Below are 17,740 nucleotides of genomic sequence, written 5' to 3'. Positions count from 1 at the left end.
TTGAATATATTTTTTAAAATGAGGGTGTAAGGAGCTTCCTTATTCCTTCTGTCATATTTTACTTAAATTAGTGTAAATTGACTTTTCAATTTTAGGTGTTCCATTTTTAAATTGATTATGTATTTTAAAGGTTATAATGAGAGTTAGGTCTAATCATTCAGTCATCTGATATATTTCACTAAATCTCCAAACATACTGATTTTTCAACTTTAGCTGTTTCATTTTTCAAATCAGTAGAGGATAAAAGAATTGATGCTTGGTGCATTATTGAGCCATTTGAAAGGTTTTATTGAAACCAAAATATAATTTTTCATGTAGGTAAGTTTCTAGTTGTGTTTGAATGTTGATATTTATATGTTGAAGATGGTTTTATGTTTAACATGGTTTTAATTGATATGTATGTAATTTTATATAGGTAATTTTGTAGGTGTCCTTTGAATTGAATTATTTTTATTGTGAACATAATTTTAATTGATATCAAATAAGACAAAGCATATTAATATTATTATTGATCTATTGCTTGCTGGAGGTCAAACATAAAATCATATGGCACTTGTCATGTTGCATTCTAATCATGTCATCATATTTGCTGTTCTAATAAGTTTTATTTGTAATTTATAGTACAGCTATCTGCTTTCATCTTCAATTTTAATCCAGTTTTATCTATTTCAACATTTTATGGAAATGAAGTAGATCAAATGCCATTATTTTTAATTATTGGGATCAGTATTGTTAGATTCAGTTGTCATCCTAGTAACATGGCTTCAGTACTTGTTGTCAGTATAGGAAGCCATGTGGTTAAAGCATTCACTCATCACACCTCGAACTTTGGTTCAATTCCCTATATGGGTATATGGGTATATTGTGTGAAACCCATTTCCGGTGTCCGTATCTGGGGTATTATTGTTGGAAAATTGTTAAACGATAGGTGGAACAATGCTCACTCACCATTACTCGATATTAGCTTTTATATACAATTCAGAATTACCATTATTTGTATCTTATTTATATTACTATAGTTATCAAGTTCAAGTTCAAGTTCAATTTATTTAGGAGTAGGGGCCTAAGGTCCAGAGTACAAACAGTGGATAACATTTTGTTTGGGTGGCTCTTACATAAGAACGTGAATGGCATAATAGTAAGGAATAATAATATATGTAGATACATTGTACGGTTGATTAATACTGTAAGTTGACAATATGATAATACAAAAGTTGATAGAGTTAACCACCCTTCTGCGTTAGAGAAGTTGCATTAATGTACCACAGTTAGGTGCAAAATTCTGAAAAAGAGCTTGATGTTTAACAGTTTGATGCAATATGCTCTTGAAAAATGCATGTTAAGTCATGGCAAATTGTGTGTATATATAGTGGTAAATGAGCACAATGTTACAGGTCAGTTGAACCATACCAGTTGTAGGTAGTCTATAGTTATCACTTTTAAACCATGGTCTGATTTTTTTAGTAGTAAATAAGCAGATGTTGAACCTCAAATGTGTCAACAGTTGTTCAGTATTTAATCAGTTCATTATGGAAGTTGAAACACTGAAAGTGATTTATGTCAGGATTTCAGTTATCAATACAATTATTCCTCAATAAACTGCATTATTAGTTTAATGTTAATTTAACATTATTAACACTGGTCCAGACTCAATTTGTTTACAACAGCATTGTATAGCTGTGATACTATGGAAACAAATATTCATGATATGATGACAATTGTAGTGGAGATTTCTTATGAATGCAGAAAGGAGTTTGTTGCTTCTATTTACTTTACTACTTTACAAATATTATATTCTAAAAAGAGTAGGTTTGGGATTTGATAATTGGAGAAATGAGGAAGGGGAACGGGAGAGAAGGTCGATAACAATTGATCCAGGACAAGGTACATGGCTTGAAATTTCCCACACTAATTGCTGTTATTGAGAAGTGTAAGGATCAATACATGATGTGTGTGATACTCTTTGGTTTGTTGTCTTTTAGGCTTCTTTAACAGATTTTTTAAAAAGTTGTTCATAGTGCTGTGACTTGTCACATCTGATTCAGCATTAGCCCAAACCTTGAATTTTTGGGGGTACCACATAGAGAGCATTTGTTACAGTTCTGACACAGTTTCATTGCTATTCTGCTTGGCATTCACACATCCCTCCATGTTAGTACCCCATGAAGATCACGGTTAGAATGGACCATCAGCAGCCGATGTTTGTCGTAAGAGACGACTAAGAGGATGATGAGACTCCCTGACTTGGTTGACACATGTCAGTGTATCCCAGTTGGATGTCTGATCAAGACCAGATCATTTGCAGATCAGTGCCATGTAGCTGTATTACTGCTGAGTGCATCTCTTAACAACCATCTCTTAACATACATTTCTGTGTGACAAGGCCCAGTGGGTAAGGTGTATGCTTGTCATGCCAAAGACCCAGGTTTCAGTCCTTACATGGGTACAATGTGTGAAGCCCATTTCTGATGTTCCCCACAATGATATTGCTGGAATATTGCTAAAAGCAGCATAAAACTCACTCAGCTTTCTGTGTTTAAGTAAGTCCCTGTGCTAACGTCTCTATATTAACCTGTGACACGTACTTCTCAGGTGAGTTCAGGATTACTGTGTTTGTTATGCCACAGATTCTCCAGGTAAAAAGTCAAAAGATACACATTCAGATATTTCTTTTGTTGAAAAACTGGCTGTATATTTTTCAATCCAAACCACAGAAAGCTTTTTACAAATTGTAAGATGGACCGAAACTAAGAAAACTATAAATGAATTTGACACCTTTAGTTAAGTTGTCTGCAGGGAGCTTTGGTGTTGGTTTTTAGTGCCATGGTCTGCAAGTAGTTTTTGTAGTTTTCCTAGTTTTTCTAATTTTTTCATTGTCAACTTTTTATGTAAAGTAGATGCAGCATTAACTCTAGTTTTAGTTTGCAAGGAATTTTGCTAAGACTTGCCAGCTGAACAATTAGGAAATTATTAATGTGAAATTGTCATTTGTGATGATTTACAGTCATATGCTTAGAAAAATAAACAACAAAGAAGTAATACATATTCATCACATCTCCTATAAAACTGAAGCTTAAACTTAAAACTTACTTAAAACCATTGAAATCAATGAAAAAGTAATTATATACAGTGTGTGAAATAACCACTGGCCCATAAGCCAGTTGCTGGTAAAAATCCAGTTGGGCCAGTAAATCTCCACAGTTACTGGCCCAACTGGCTGGCAAATTTCCATCCAGTCATATACCAATGGATTTGTGGGTTGTTATAAGTGTACAGGATTGTGTACTGTACACTAGTGATTGTGACAACACTGAAGAGTCTGTACACAAAGTTGGCTCCAAAGTGTTTACACCTAGTCACAAGTGGGCTCGATCCCAACGTCTCAACCTGTCTGGATCACTTGCCTGGCACCTTTGACAGCTCACCCACCTTGCTGACACTGACCCTTTGTAAACAACACTGGCCCAGTCTGTCATGTAATCTTTACCTGACATTAGTGGCAATTGTCTAATGTGACATTAGTGATACTGATCATATGGGGTAGTAATTAATCTTTGTACAATGGCAAATGATGAATGAGATCAGAGAAATCCAACTGCCCTGACTAGCTATTCTCGAAACATTCGTAACCTTACGAACTTCTTAAGCCCATTCTTAACACATTGGCTACGATCAAAGTTACGAATTCTTATGGCTGCAAACATTTCGAGAATAAGGGCCCAGAATTATTAAGTAACGTCAAGCCACTGGCTCACATCATCTACATACATTGATTTCTTCATCTTGAAACTGTTTGGTTTTTTCATGATGTCTTTTTAGGATTGGTTGGTTGGTTTGTTGTTTAATGTTGCACTCAGCAATATTCCAACTATATGATGGAGGTATTTAAATAATTGTGTCTGCACCAGACAAGCCAGTGATCAACAGCATGAGCATAGATCTATGATATTGGGATACAATGACGTGTCAATGAAACGTTAAGGATGTAACGTGTAAGGGAAGGATCCTCATGTGATCAAACCTTCAACTGTATAACTGTACTGACTGACAAGTTCTGATCTTTCCAACTGCAACTACAGTGAGTGAGTGAGTTGAGTTTTACGCTGCACTCAGCAATGTTCCAGCTATATGGTGGTGGTCTGTGAATAATCAGGTCTGGACCACACAGTCCAGTTATCAACAGCATCAGCATCAATCTGCGCAGTTAGTACACGATAGCATGTGTCAACCAAGTCAGCGAGTCTGACCACTCGATCCCGTTAGTCGCCTTTTACGACAAGCTGAGTCACCTTACATGGCAAGCATGGGATGCTGAAGACCTGTTCTACCCCGGGACCTTCACGGGTCTACTTCAGTTACAGGACGAAAATAACCATGACATCACGAGATCTGAGACAAAGGTTGAAAACCTGCCAAAGCTGTAAGCACATCAAATTAATATGTACATTTTTAGGAACCTACCTGTCAATATAGTAGCAAAGATCTTTCAAAAACTTATGTGTTTTTTTATGGACGTGACCCGTAAAGGTCTGGGGTAAAATAGGCCTTCAGCAACCCATGCTTGCCGTAAAACGTGACTTTGCTTGTCGTAAGAGGTAACTAACGGGATCAGGTGGTCAGACTCGCTGACTTGGTTGACACATGTCGTTGGTTCCCAATTGCGCAATTCATTGCTCATGCTGTTGATCACTGAATTGTCTGGTCCAGACTCAATTATTTACTGACCACCTCCACATAGCTGGAATATTACTGAGTACGGCATAAAACTCAACTTACTCACTCACTCACTTGATCAACGTAGGCTTCAGTTATGGCCTCAGAGCCTTTGGGACCTCATTGTCATGGTAGTAAAAGGATCTGGTTGGTGGAGAAAGAGTTAGGAGACAGTCCCAAACTGAAGAAGCGAGAGAAGCATTAGTTTGTTCCAATGCTCATGTGTACTAAATAGAAATGTTGCACTTGCTATATTTGAGATCATGCTTTTGAAGTAAAGTACAGTTGGGCTTAGTGGTGTTGAGTCCAGCGCGGCTCCCAGTGCTGAAGCTATGAATATATATTGCCTTTCAGAAAGTGGTCTAACTGAACATATGTTTTATTTAGGATTGTACTTTCGCAGTCCCTCTGGTAATGGGAGCCATGACTGTTTACACTTATTTTTCTTTGGATCATCACTCCGAAGACCTGGGTTCGATTCCCTACATGGGTACAATGTGTGGAGCCCTGGTGATGCACTTATGATGTCCCTGCCATGAAAGTGCTGGAATATTGCCAAAAGCAGCATAAAGCGAAACACTCTCATTTCTTTGGAAGCTTCATTGACTGAGTGTGTTAGATCACCGACTTTCCATGCTTGCAATTAAATGGCAGTCTCTCAGACTGAAAAATAATAAAATACTGGAATCTGTATTTTGCTAAGACAGTGTAATCCCAATTAAAACATGTTGCATTTGACCACTCTCTGAAAGGTATGTAGTATCCATTAGAAATGTTTTCTTAAAATCTTTAAAATTGATCATGTTAGTTGATAGTTAGAAATGCAGATGTTGAAATGACTTAAATCTAATTCACTTTCATATGGACCGTACTTAATACTTGCAAATTGTTTTCCATTTCTAGGTAAATTATTGTTCTTATTATTATTAAATTATTATCCCTCATCATAACTTGCCCATGTCAATCAGACCGAGGTTAGAAACATTTCTTAAGCTCTCACTTGCCAGACAAACAGGATCAGATGCTCTAGCTGTCTGACTTGGTTGATCCCAAAATGTGGATTGTGTTATGATTTAATATAGCTTGAATATTGCTGAGTTTTGTGATAACACAAAAATGCAAACTTTCATGATCCTGAAGAATGAACAAAATAAATGATCAAAATAGAACCTATGAAGATTGATCAAAGTATAAACTATGAAGAATGATCAAAATAAAAAAATATGAAGAATGATCAGAATAGAAACTGAAGAATTGTCAAAATATAAAATGTGCAGAATGATGTAGATAGAAAAAATTTGTTTTCAAAATAATAAAATTAGAAACTATGAAGAATGATCAAAAGAGAAACTGAAGAATGATCAAAATACATACTATAAAGAATAGTCAAAATAAAAAGTGTGAACAAAGATCAAAATAGAAATAGTGAAGAATGGTCCATATAGTGATCTGAAGATCGAAACGGCAAGGAATGGTCAAAATGGACACTGATGAGTAGTCAAAATGGAACTGTGAAGAACTGTCAAAATATATACTATGAAAAATGATCACAATAGAAACTGTAAAGACAGTCCCAAGGCTGTAGTGGAAATCCCATTTTCAGGATTTAGATGATTGTGACCAAATGCTTTGAAATGATCATGAATAACCCATGCTTGTTGTGGGAGGTGACTAAGGGGATCAGGTGGCCAGGCTATCTTATTCAAATTGTGTAGATCCATGCTCATGCTGTTGACCACAAGACTGCTGGGTCCAGACTCAATTATTTACAGACTGGTGCCATATAGCTGGAATAATGCAGAGTGCAGCATTAAGCAAAAGATAACAGTATGTACATCCTGACGTAATGCATGCATTACACACATTCAAGCATTATGATAATGAAGTAGGATGTATAATTTCATTTCAGCTCCCTCACTCACACAGCTCTTGTTTGTAATATGACATGTATGCTGAGAACATGCATGATGACTCTGGGTTTTTTTTCTGATAAGGCCAATTTTATTGTTTTACAGATTTTTGTCCCCAGAATACCCAAAACCAGGAGAGAAAACAAAATAAAAATAAAATCACCAATCAAAGTAATATTCCATCTAAGTACTCAAAGTATTTTACTTTTGACAATTAATGAAGTGTATATGGGGTGAAAAATGATCTTAAAAAAAGATTGTCTTGTCAGTTTACATTTTTGGCCAGTAAAAACATTAGGATTTTATTTTTTGAGCAGGAAAAATTCACTCGTATTTTTTTTCCAATTCTTGAAAAATACTGCAGGCAGATCTGTAAAAAATGAAATAAAATTGGTGTGGCTTGAGCATTCCAGCTTTCACATCACATATCAGAAACTTTTAAATCTTCTTTGCATTTCTGATGTTGAATGTAGTCCCCTGTGTAGTTAAGCTTGGTGACAAGATTATCACTGATTATGGACATTAGTATCACGAGACGAAAACACCACAAACTTTGCAGACTTATGTAGAGAATCTGGGGAATACATCCCCACTGCTTCTAATGAATCTTTTATATCACAACATATTTAAATAGATTAATCTGAACATGCCCCTGATAGTATGAATTATTCATCAATTCTGGCCTCCTATTAAAGTGTTTGGAAACCTATTACCTGAAACAGTTTCACAAATATGTACAAGAAGGGTGGTAATTAACCTTTGTTTAAACAAGTTGTTGTTTGGAGAATACTATCTTCTGAAAATTTCTATTTGTACTGTTTGAAACAACAGTTGACTTACTGGTGTTGTAGAGGTCCCAAAACACAATAGCTTTACAATTATTGTGAGTCAGTGCAGGGAGGGATAACTCTGGGTTGGTGGGTAATGAGTTGGACCTGGGTACCCAACTCAGTACCTGGACTTGTTATGATATGTGACTGATAGATTAAACAATGTACAGTCTGTTTGATTCCATTTGAGACCGATGAATTGCTCACTAGCACAAAATCTAATAATTGCAACAAAACCCAATTTTGCACAGCCACATGAAATCGACAGACCAATTCTGATGATGTGTCTTACAGTCTAAGTAAACTTAGTCTCAGTGTATTTTGTTACACTCCACCACTGAGTCTAACAAAACCTAGTAGAAGGTCGTGTCAGGTAACCTTTGAGCTACTTATAACCGTCCAATCAAACGCGAGACGGTTAAATAGATTTAAGCAATCAGACAACGGCTACTATTTAGGGATCGGAGGGACTTTCAAAATATTCAGGTCACTGACACAGATCTCTCCACAAATATAAATCCGCATATAACACAGTTATTTGACCTGCAATATGAACGCTTTGGGGTTTCTCTTGAATTGGTTACCATTAGCTAATATTTCCGCAAGATAACATCCTCGAATATTGTCAAAAACACTATTTTCAGTGACTGTTTACTCAGCGTTGTCATGGAAGTATGTACGCCATGTGCATTACCCAGAAGCGAGCGTACACTAAATAGCATTCGGAATCGTTCGGGTACGAAGCTCTCCGAGATAAAAAGAAGGGATGTGTGAATGTGCACTTTCGCGATTTGGTAAGCTGTGCTCAGATTGGTCAATCTCAAAGCTTACCTGACGCAACCTCCCATAAGGTTTTGTTTTGTTGTGGTGGAGTGTAACGAAAAGTACTGAGGATAAGTTTACGTAGACTGTGTGTCATTGTTTAACAAACGATTATCATTTTCTTGTCACCTTCCGCTATTTTGTACCTGGGGTAAGTGCTAAGCTGATTGTTATAAAATACCTTAACATTGACTTCTCACAGTCTCAGTGCTAAGGTGATTGTTACAAAAACATTAACATAGACTTGTGACAATCTTAGTGCTAAGGTGATTGTTACCTAAAACCATAACACAGACTTGTGAAAGTGTTTGGGTTAAGGTGATCGTTACCCAATAGTCTAACATAGACTTGTGACAATCTTAGTGCTAAGGTGATTGTTACGCAAGACCTTAACATAGACTAATGTGATAGTCTCAGGGTTAAGGTTGTTTTGAAAAATAGCGCCATGTTGAATCAGTCTAATGGAGACTGATATCCAATCATGAACGTAATTCCAGACAGACAGAGGTTTGATTCCCAGCTGTATCAAACCACATGATGTTGCTTTATCACTTGACAATTTGAGATAAAAATTCAAATAATACAAAGGACATTCTCCTTTTATCTTTAGTCTGTATGAAATGAATTCAGACATTAATCTCTTGGAATGTTCTATTCAAGTCATTGTGTTCTGTCAGTGTCTTGGAATGCCTGGAACTACAATGGGAGGAAGACATAGCTTTGTTCAAGAAAGTATTCCCAATTGTCATATGATCATTATGGCAAGAAGAAATTGCATTTTTCCTTTTTACTAAAGCAATGCTCTTTTTTATTTTTAGTATAATTCATATTCCAATGGTTGTACATGCGTGCAATGACTGGATGATTCAAATGATATTCTCCTGACAACAATATTAAAACCTTCAGTGTACATCTCATTCTATGTCGTATGTTCACCTTTGAAAACCTTTGCTCGATGTGATTGTGTTTTCTTTCTATACAATTTGATATCAATATTTTTCACAAACTAACCTGTTGCGATTCCAATTTCAAATTGATCTCTAGCAGCCTGACCTGATCATGAGAAGTTTTGATTGTTAGTTTGTTTGTTTAACACTGTACTTAATATTCCAGCTATTTAAGAGCAGTTGTAGGTACATAGTTAACAAGACTACGCTTAATGGATTTGTTTGTTCTTGGTTTTATGCAGGGCTCAGCGATTTTCCAGGTAAATGATGGCGGTGTGTTATTAATCAAAGCTGCACCAGTCAGTCCTGTGATTGATGTCATGAAGTTTGATGTATAGTGTGTCAACTGAACAGTGTCACTTGTTCCTTATAATATCAATCACAGGATTGTCTGATCAGGGACTTTGTCCCCAACTGATATCCTGGAATTAGAATATTCCCAGGTTTTGATTGTGCCGAGGTCGTTCTTGTGAATTGTATAAACCCATTTACCTCTTTCTTTTTTTTTCATTTATACCCATGTTTTTCCCTGAGTATCACTGCTGATGCTATTAAAACTAGTACAATTGAAATCCATGAGCTGCTAGAATAGAATTGGTGACCAGCAACTCATTTATTTTGCAAGAGACTCACCTTAACATATTGGGTGGTCAGACTTGTCATATCCCACTTGCATAATCGATGCTCATGCTGTTGATCACTGGTCTCTCTCCAGATTCAATTGTTTACATACTGCCATCATATCGCTGGGATATTTGTGAGGAACTGAACAACAAATAAACAAGCAAAGAAACTTCACAAAGGAATGCATCTAACTACTATAATTTCAGGACATTTTTCAAATTGAATTGGTATTATGTCAGATGTTCCATTTGCAGGTAATTCATTGATTAACAGAAAAGTATGGAGCTAATTTCTTGACTCCCTGACTAATTTCCGAACATTTCTTCTCATATTATTTCTATGTCATCTGTGTGCTTTTGCAGGTATGCCATTGTTTACAAGAAAGGGTACCAGGATTTTGAGGATGTCCAAAGTGCCGTTACGACCAAAGTGAAAGGAGTGGCCTTCACGAACCTCACAGACAACCCAGGTATTGGGACCCGTGTGTGGGATGTTGCAGATTACATAGTGCCCCCTCAGGTTGGTATTTAAACCAATGAAGAAGAATTTATTTGGTAATACAGCCGCATGCTCTCCTACCGAATGATTGCATAAAATATACACACACATACAAGGTACTTGATTACACAAGATATCTATACATCATATATTCACAACTGATATGTACAGAATATGCATAGATAAATTTACAGTAATGAGCAGTATGCAAATTAGCGACTGGCCCACTAGCCCATGGCTAGTAAAAATCCAATAGTGCCAGTACATCTTCAGTCACTGGACTGACTGACTGGTGAATTTTCATGGGGTCATTTGTGTTTGATGGTATTTTACGTTTTTATAATCTTTTGCTTGATTCTACATTCAAATTTCGGGCTATTAAATTATTTCGTAGACTAGTAACTTTCAGGCATAACTAAACCCATGACTAGCAAAATTTGGAAACTATTTCACACAGTGGTAACGAGCAACAAAACATGAAAGCTTCTTTGATAAAATTTGCATACAGAGCTATAGCAGTAGAATGGCATTTTGAAGAAGATTTACAAAGACCATTGATATTTATGAAATGATGTTAAATATTCTTAAAGATAACCATTGAACATTTCCATACAAATCCAATGTAATGAAAGTTGAAACTTTAAGTGGCATTTGCACATATTGTAATCCTTCTGTTAAATACCTGTGTTATATTGCTCGTAAGAGCAACTGATGATTTTAATGTATAATGTGGACCTATAAACTTACAAACTTATGAAATGTTTATGAGGAATTTTTTTCTCGAAATATGAGATGAGATAGTGTTACAGTTGTCTATATATATGGATGCATGTACACAGTTACTTAAAAGAAACATTAATGCGATAAGTCTGATGATTAAACTAGATGCTTCTATTTGCTTTTCTATACTGGGAAATAAAGACTTGTTACAGCTGAATTTATTTTAATGTAATTGCATATTTAAGGACAAGAAATTGTATTTGCGATTCTCAAATGTCAGGAAAATGTCAGGTAAATACTTTACACTAAACCAGTATACATTTACTCTTTTCAAATCTTCAAACCATATTTAGAAATATATGGTTGGAAATGGGAAGAGAATGATGTTTCAACAAAATGTACCATTAGAAGTGAGGTGGGATGGAATTGAGTTTAATGTCCTACTTAAGAATATTTCACTGATATGGTGATGTGCATGCATGTGCATGTGTGACTGCTTGTACTAGCTCAGACTTCAGCTGATTTTGTAGTGCTAAGATACCATCCCGCAGTTAAGCATGAATACCCCATTCCGACACGTACTACTGACTCCAACCTGAACCAGTCCTTGTTTTACCCATTAATGCAGAGTGGGACAAGTACAAACCAGTACCATATTTTAACATCTTTTGGCACGATTGAGTTGGGACTGAACTCTTGATCCTCCACTCTTTGGGTGGACGCTGTAACCATTAACGATAGTATTATGTATAAGAAGTTTAAGTGTGTATAAAACTGTTCTGTTTCAGTGCTTGTGTAATGACTATTGCCTTTGAAGTTTAACAATAATAGTGAGTTGTGAGGTTAGTTTTACCCTGTTTGTGCAATAATCAAGTTATTTCACAGTTGGGACACCAGAAATGGGCTTCGCACATTGTCCCCATGTAGGGAATCAAACCTAGGTCTTCTGTGCCATGGATGAAAGCTTCAACTAATGGGCTACCCACTGCTTCTAAACGGAAATAGAGATAGTATTCTTGTTTAAAGTAGTTCTGGTGTTCATACATCACTTTCAAATCCTTCTATCTGGTCACGAGTTGCTATTCAGCTTGACACAAGCTGGTCATGATTGAAATTATCCGAATCTAAATTTCAAAATATTCATGACAGAAAGCAAGAATGTTAAGGGTTCTGTTCCATGCTCTTCATTTTGGTTCTGTACAATGATGGTTAATGTTCTCCTTTCCCTTCCAGGAAAATAATGCCTTCTTTGTGATGACCAACATGGTGATTACACCAAACCAGACATTCTCAGAATGTGAAGAGGTGAGTTGTGATTAGATTTGTCCTGATGTGAGTGAGTGAGAGCATTTAATTACGCTGCTTTCAGCAATATTTCAGCGCTATCATGGCAGGAGACAACAGAAATGGGCTTCAAACATTGTACCCTTGGAAATCAATCTCGGGTCTTTGCATGATGAACAGACGCTTTAAGCACTAGGCTATTCTGAGTTGTCCTGTATAGCTTGAGAAATTATTGTTTTCAGTGGGATTTTGCAATTTGATCCCAAGATCCAAATCCAGAAAGAATCATAGTAACTATATCTATAGTAACTATTGTAACTGTAACCTTTGTCACAGGCATATTCTTTATAGATCTTTTGTTTCACTATGATACTGCCCTTCCCTAAGATCTGACATCAGTTGTATAAGTCTCCAGATTTCAGCCCTGGGCACACTAGATCAAACAATACAATTAAAGGATATACATGGGTTTTTGAAGCAATCATTAATCAATGAGTCAGCATCAAGTTTTCAAAATCTCCTTCAGTAAATGTGATCCTGAATGGCCACAGGTAACAAATATGTCCTTGAATGTTCAGCCTGTTTGATGTAGTTGCTATGGCGATCAGTACATGATGCTATGTATGATATATATAGTATTACTGTTTAATTTTTTTCATCCAGAATTTGCTGATTATATTTGTTTGTTATATAAATACATGTGCTTGTCCAAATCTTTCACTCATTTGGACTGGAAATTAAGAAGGTAAAATAATTATTTTTCTGAAAAATGATTTAGGACAATATATTTGATAATCTTGCAATTGTTTTAGGACATCCAGTGTGAAAAATTGGGGGGATTAGACCGTAGTACTTTCCCTCTTCTTGAAAGTTGTATGCATAGTATGCTAAAGTTTGTTCATATTCTGAAGAAAAAAATAAAGGATCACATGAAAGGACAAGTGTTCCTTTATCTTTTTCCTGTTTTCTTCACAAGGTTTGTATTGCACAGCTTGTGAAAAAAACTGGGGAAAAATAACGGAACACTTGTGCACTCAGGCTTGCAAAAGTCTTGATTTGACGGTGCATTTTTTTAATTTGTCATTTAATGTTACCCTCAGCTGTATTTCAGCCAAATGATGGTGGTCTCTAAATAGTCGGATCTGGACCAGACAATCCAGTTCTGGACTTCATGAGCTTGGATCTTTTCAGTAGGGATATCATGATATGTGTCAACCAAGTTAGTGAGCCTGACCATGCCATCCTGTTTGTCATATGACAAGCGTGATTTGCTGAAGATCAATTGTAACCCGGATCTTCACAGGTTACAGCAGCATTGAGAGTCCCAGACCTTGTTTATGCACATAACATTGTCTCTTTGCTGACTGACATCTGGCCATTGGCTGACCATTGACCAGTGAAGGAGACTACGCAAGTACTTGGAAAGCTTGATGGAGCGTATTAATTATATTATCTGATGGCAAACATCACTGGTGTTGGCACAATAACAAGTGTCCATCAAAGCAGTTTTACATTTTGTGATCAACAGTATTTGAATCTGGGCACAAGGATCTTGAATTATTGAAAACTGAATTATCCAGTGATAAATGTCACCACAAGGAATACACTTCTTGGAGATAAAATATTCTAAAATGATTTTTGAAACTTGAGTTCCCTGTTAGAAAAGTTTGGAATACTGGGTTATTGGGAAAACATTTTGAATTCTACTGAAAAATATTCGAAGAGTTTTGAATACTAGACCTTCTTGCATGCAGATAAGAAGCTCATTTACAACCTACCTTTAGCCCCTCATAACATACAATCCCCTTGGCACAAACTGGTAGGCAACTTGGAATAAGATGGGAGTCTTAACTAAGATCAAAACCTTCAACATATGAGTGCAACATGTTGTATGTACCAAAAGTGGAACCAGTCCTGGTGACCCTCAGTCACAAATTTTCAAGAAATAATGATTCTTTAAAAATCCCAATAAACTACAGCTATAAGATCATGAGCTGCAAGTTGACAGCACTGAAACATTTAGCAAAGGAAATTCAATGGTCATCAGCATAATATGCAAAGGGAGACCACTCCCATCTTGTGTTTCAAGTAAGGTTACCTACCCTTGAGTTTTCAAAAAGGTCATAGCCTTTGCTAGTCAATGGTTGTCACTTTTCATAATAATGCTCTCTGGTGTCGCTTCAATGATATTACCAGGATATTACTAAAAGCAGTATCACAAATGTGTGTTGCTCCACATTTCTTCCAACATGGATTTGGGAGGGAATGATAACAACTATCGACCTGTTAGTTATGTAGTTCACAACCTGGATTGTTGCATCAAATATGTGATGCTGTCTCGGTGTCGTTTAAGTGTAAGTGTGAATCATGCAGTTTTAACAGAATAGAAATGCAACTTTTACACTCAAAGCAAGATTATTTGTGTGAAATACACCCTGACTCAAAAGCCATTTTAACAAGTTTGTTCACAGACTGCAATGACCTTCAATTCGCTACATACTATTTGTTTTCACCACTTCTTAACTTCAATTGTAGTTTACTTTGTGATCTTAGCCCACAAGGCTACAATTGGAGCCAAACCTAAAATGTGACCTTATGATATTTAATAGTTGTAAAGCTCAGATTATTTTTCGCTACTGGGCTCAGATGTACATTTTGGAATACTGGTGTACTATTTTGGAACATAAGTTTCAATTACTGGTGTAGAATGTTCACATTTCAGTTAATTCAAGTACTAGTGTATTATTATACTGGTGTACTGTAGAAGAATATTTTAAATACTTGTGCACAATGTCAAACCATTTTGTGTATTGAAGTGTTTGAACTTTTTGATACTGATTTTCTTTGTTTTAGGATCCTGGTGTAAGTGATGCCCTGTGTAGAACAGATGCAGATTGTCCACCCAATACACCTGTAATAGCTGGCAATGGTAAGATTTCAATTATTTCTGGTCTCCTTGCAATCTTAATGTAACATGGTGGATGGTGTAGTCAGGATCTGTTACTTAGCTGAATGGGTGTCATTGTTCTGTTGCTCATAGTATCAGTCACTATTTTGTTTGGCTTTCAGGGAGTTCAGAATCAAGAGTAACAATTTGAAAATTTTCTTTCCATTTGTTTACTTTCTATGAATTGGCTGTCAGTTACATGTTTCAGTATTAATGCTCCAGTGACAATCTAAAGAATATCTGATTTTTTTACAATACCTATAACATCAATGTTAAAACAAATTTGGACAGTGTATCTGCGGATGTGATATTTCTATTAAAGTTTCATAGACAACAGTCTTAGTTTCCTTGTGGATTGAGTGAGTGTGTGCAAGCTTTAGAATATGTCAGTATTTTTATTCCCAGTTGCGTCCCCCAAAGATGGCAGTTGATGTTACCTTGCCTGGCAAATGAAACATGGACTTGTTATGTCTTTATTTCTCAATAAATAACTGATATACCCACATGACTATTTTTTCCTTTTATTCAATCTTCTTTTACAGGATATAGAACTGGAATTTGTATAAACTCAACTCGAAATCATACCTTAAGAGTGTGTGAAATATATGCGTGGTGTCCCGTGGAGATTGATGAAGCGTGAGTAGTCTCCCTTTCATTTTGTTTGAACAGTTGAAAGTTATTTACAGTGTGGAATTGATGTAATCTAGTCATTGCTCATAGCTGTTGATAGTTACCTGTGAAGATCCTGGCTAGAGTTGATCTTCAGTAACCCATGCTTGTTGCAAGAGGCGAGTAACAAGATCGGATGGTCAGGCTTGCTGACTTCATTGACACATTCATTGTGTCCCAATTGCGTAGATCGATGCTCATGCTGTTGATCACCAGATTGTCTCATCCAAACTGTATTATTTAGCTCAAATATTACTGAGTGCAGTATTGAACAGCATCCAAGAATTTATGAGATTCTGTGTATTTTTTCTAACATATACTCAAGAACATATGGTACTAGATGGAGCCAGCTACCAACATTCACCTATGAAGATCCAGGTTAGAATCTTCAGTAACCCATGCTTGTGATAAGTTACCATGATGATCTGGTGGTCAGGCTCACTGACTTGGTTGATGTATGTCATCCTATCCTAACTGCTGAGGAGAATGCTCATAGTGCTGATCACAGGATTGTGCGACTCAAATTCAGTTACTTACAGACTGATGTTGTATAGCTGAGTGTAACATTAAACAACAAACCAAACATTCATACTTGATGTCAGTTAGGTACTTGAACAGATCTTTGCTTCCACTCACTCACTCACTCACTCACTCACTCACTCACTCAGTGACATGGCATCCACTTGTGTTATTGCATATTTTGGGGGGAAGGCCTACAACTTACTTCTTGAGACCAGAGTTGCCAAAACGTTGTTTTCTTTGTGACAAATCCTTCTGTTGCACCTCTAGCCATATATTTTGAATACTATCTAGGACTATTATTTCAGGTGAGGTCATATTTTTATTGATGTTCATAAAGAACATTATGTTGTGTGCCTGTAAGGGCTGACAGTTAATCTGGATCAAATTATTTCTGTCAAGGTCATTAATGTCTCCTGTCTGTGCACCTGTCCTCTGACAACAAAAACACAACTCTGAAAGTTTTAACTGACTTCTCACTGTTTGATACAAAAAATATTGGTGTAGGAGATTTCTGACTAATCACTGGTAGTGGTGTAACCTAATGCGTTCATCATGCTGAAAACCCAGGTTCAATTTACCACTGGGGCACAATGTGTGTCGACTAAAGAACTCGTGATCAAAGGAAAGTGAACACCTTTTCTGTTGAATTTTTGGCAAAGCTGTTCAAGTCAGTAAAATCCTTTTATGCCGAAACTGTTACCCCACACACTGACTAAACATGCACCCAAATGCAGCATGTTGGCTTTCAGAAGATTATGTATTTGCAGAAAATTGTAAAACAAGCATCTCAGAGATTTGGCAAAACTTAACTCACCCACTCCCTCTCTCGTACGGATCAATGTTAGTTCCTGAATTACCTGGTTTGATGTTATTATTGACAGTTTATCTTCACACAGCTGCAATATTACCATAAGCAACACAAAAATGCATTGAAAATACACCATTAAAGATGATAAACCAAGAGAAAAGAGACACTTCAATCATATCGCCCTTGAAATGGTCCATTACATGTCCCGATGCCATGAAACAAGAATCAATAAATGTGCAGGTCTGTGTACATTTGATTCCTTTTGTGTGCATATTTTTGCTGATAATTTATTTCTGCTTCAGACCAAAGACTGCAGTTTTATTGGAATCAAAGGCCTTTACAGTTTTCATAAAAAATAATGTGGAGTTTCCGAAATTTAAGGTGAAAAGGTAAGTTTTCTATGATTTAATTGCATTCTTTCAAAAAGGATATGTTAGACCTTTGTC

The 17,740-nt window shown here is 36.3% G+C and overlaps 1 protein-coding gene across 3 annotated transcripts in view; it reads left to right on the top strand.

Annotated features, from left to right (window-relative positions):
* Nucleotides 1-17,740, top strand: part of LOC137254777 (P2X purinoceptor 4-like) — a 120,336-nt gene that overhangs the window by 41,349 nt on the left and 61,247 nt on the right. For all 3 annotated transcript variants that reach the window (XM_067792552.1, XM_067792551.1, XM_067792553.1), the window contains exons 2-6: nucleotides 10,209-10,365; nucleotides 12,298-12,369; nucleotides 15,202-15,277; nucleotides 15,838-15,931; nucleotides 17,597-17,683. In XM_067792552.1, coding sequence (XP_067648653.1) covers nucleotides 10,209-10,365; nucleotides 12,298-12,369; nucleotides 15,202-15,277; nucleotides 15,838-15,931; nucleotides 17,597-17,683 — 486 coding nt within the window. The remainder of the gene's footprint in view (nucleotides 1-10,208; nucleotides 10,366-12,297; nucleotides 12,370-15,201; nucleotides 15,278-15,837; nucleotides 15,932-17,596; nucleotides 17,684-17,740) is intronic.

This window comes from Haliotis asinina, chromosome 1 (assembly GCF_037392515.1).
Source record: "Haliotis asinina isolate JCU_RB_2024 chromosome 1, JCU_Hal_asi_v2, whole genome shotgun sequence".
Taxonomy (NCBI): Eukaryota; Metazoa; Mollusca; class Gastropoda; order Lepetellida; family Haliotidae; genus Haliotis; species Haliotis asinina.
The sequence above is the reverse complement of the archived record's forward strand: the minus strand, read 5'-3'. Positions and strand labels throughout refer to the sequence as shown.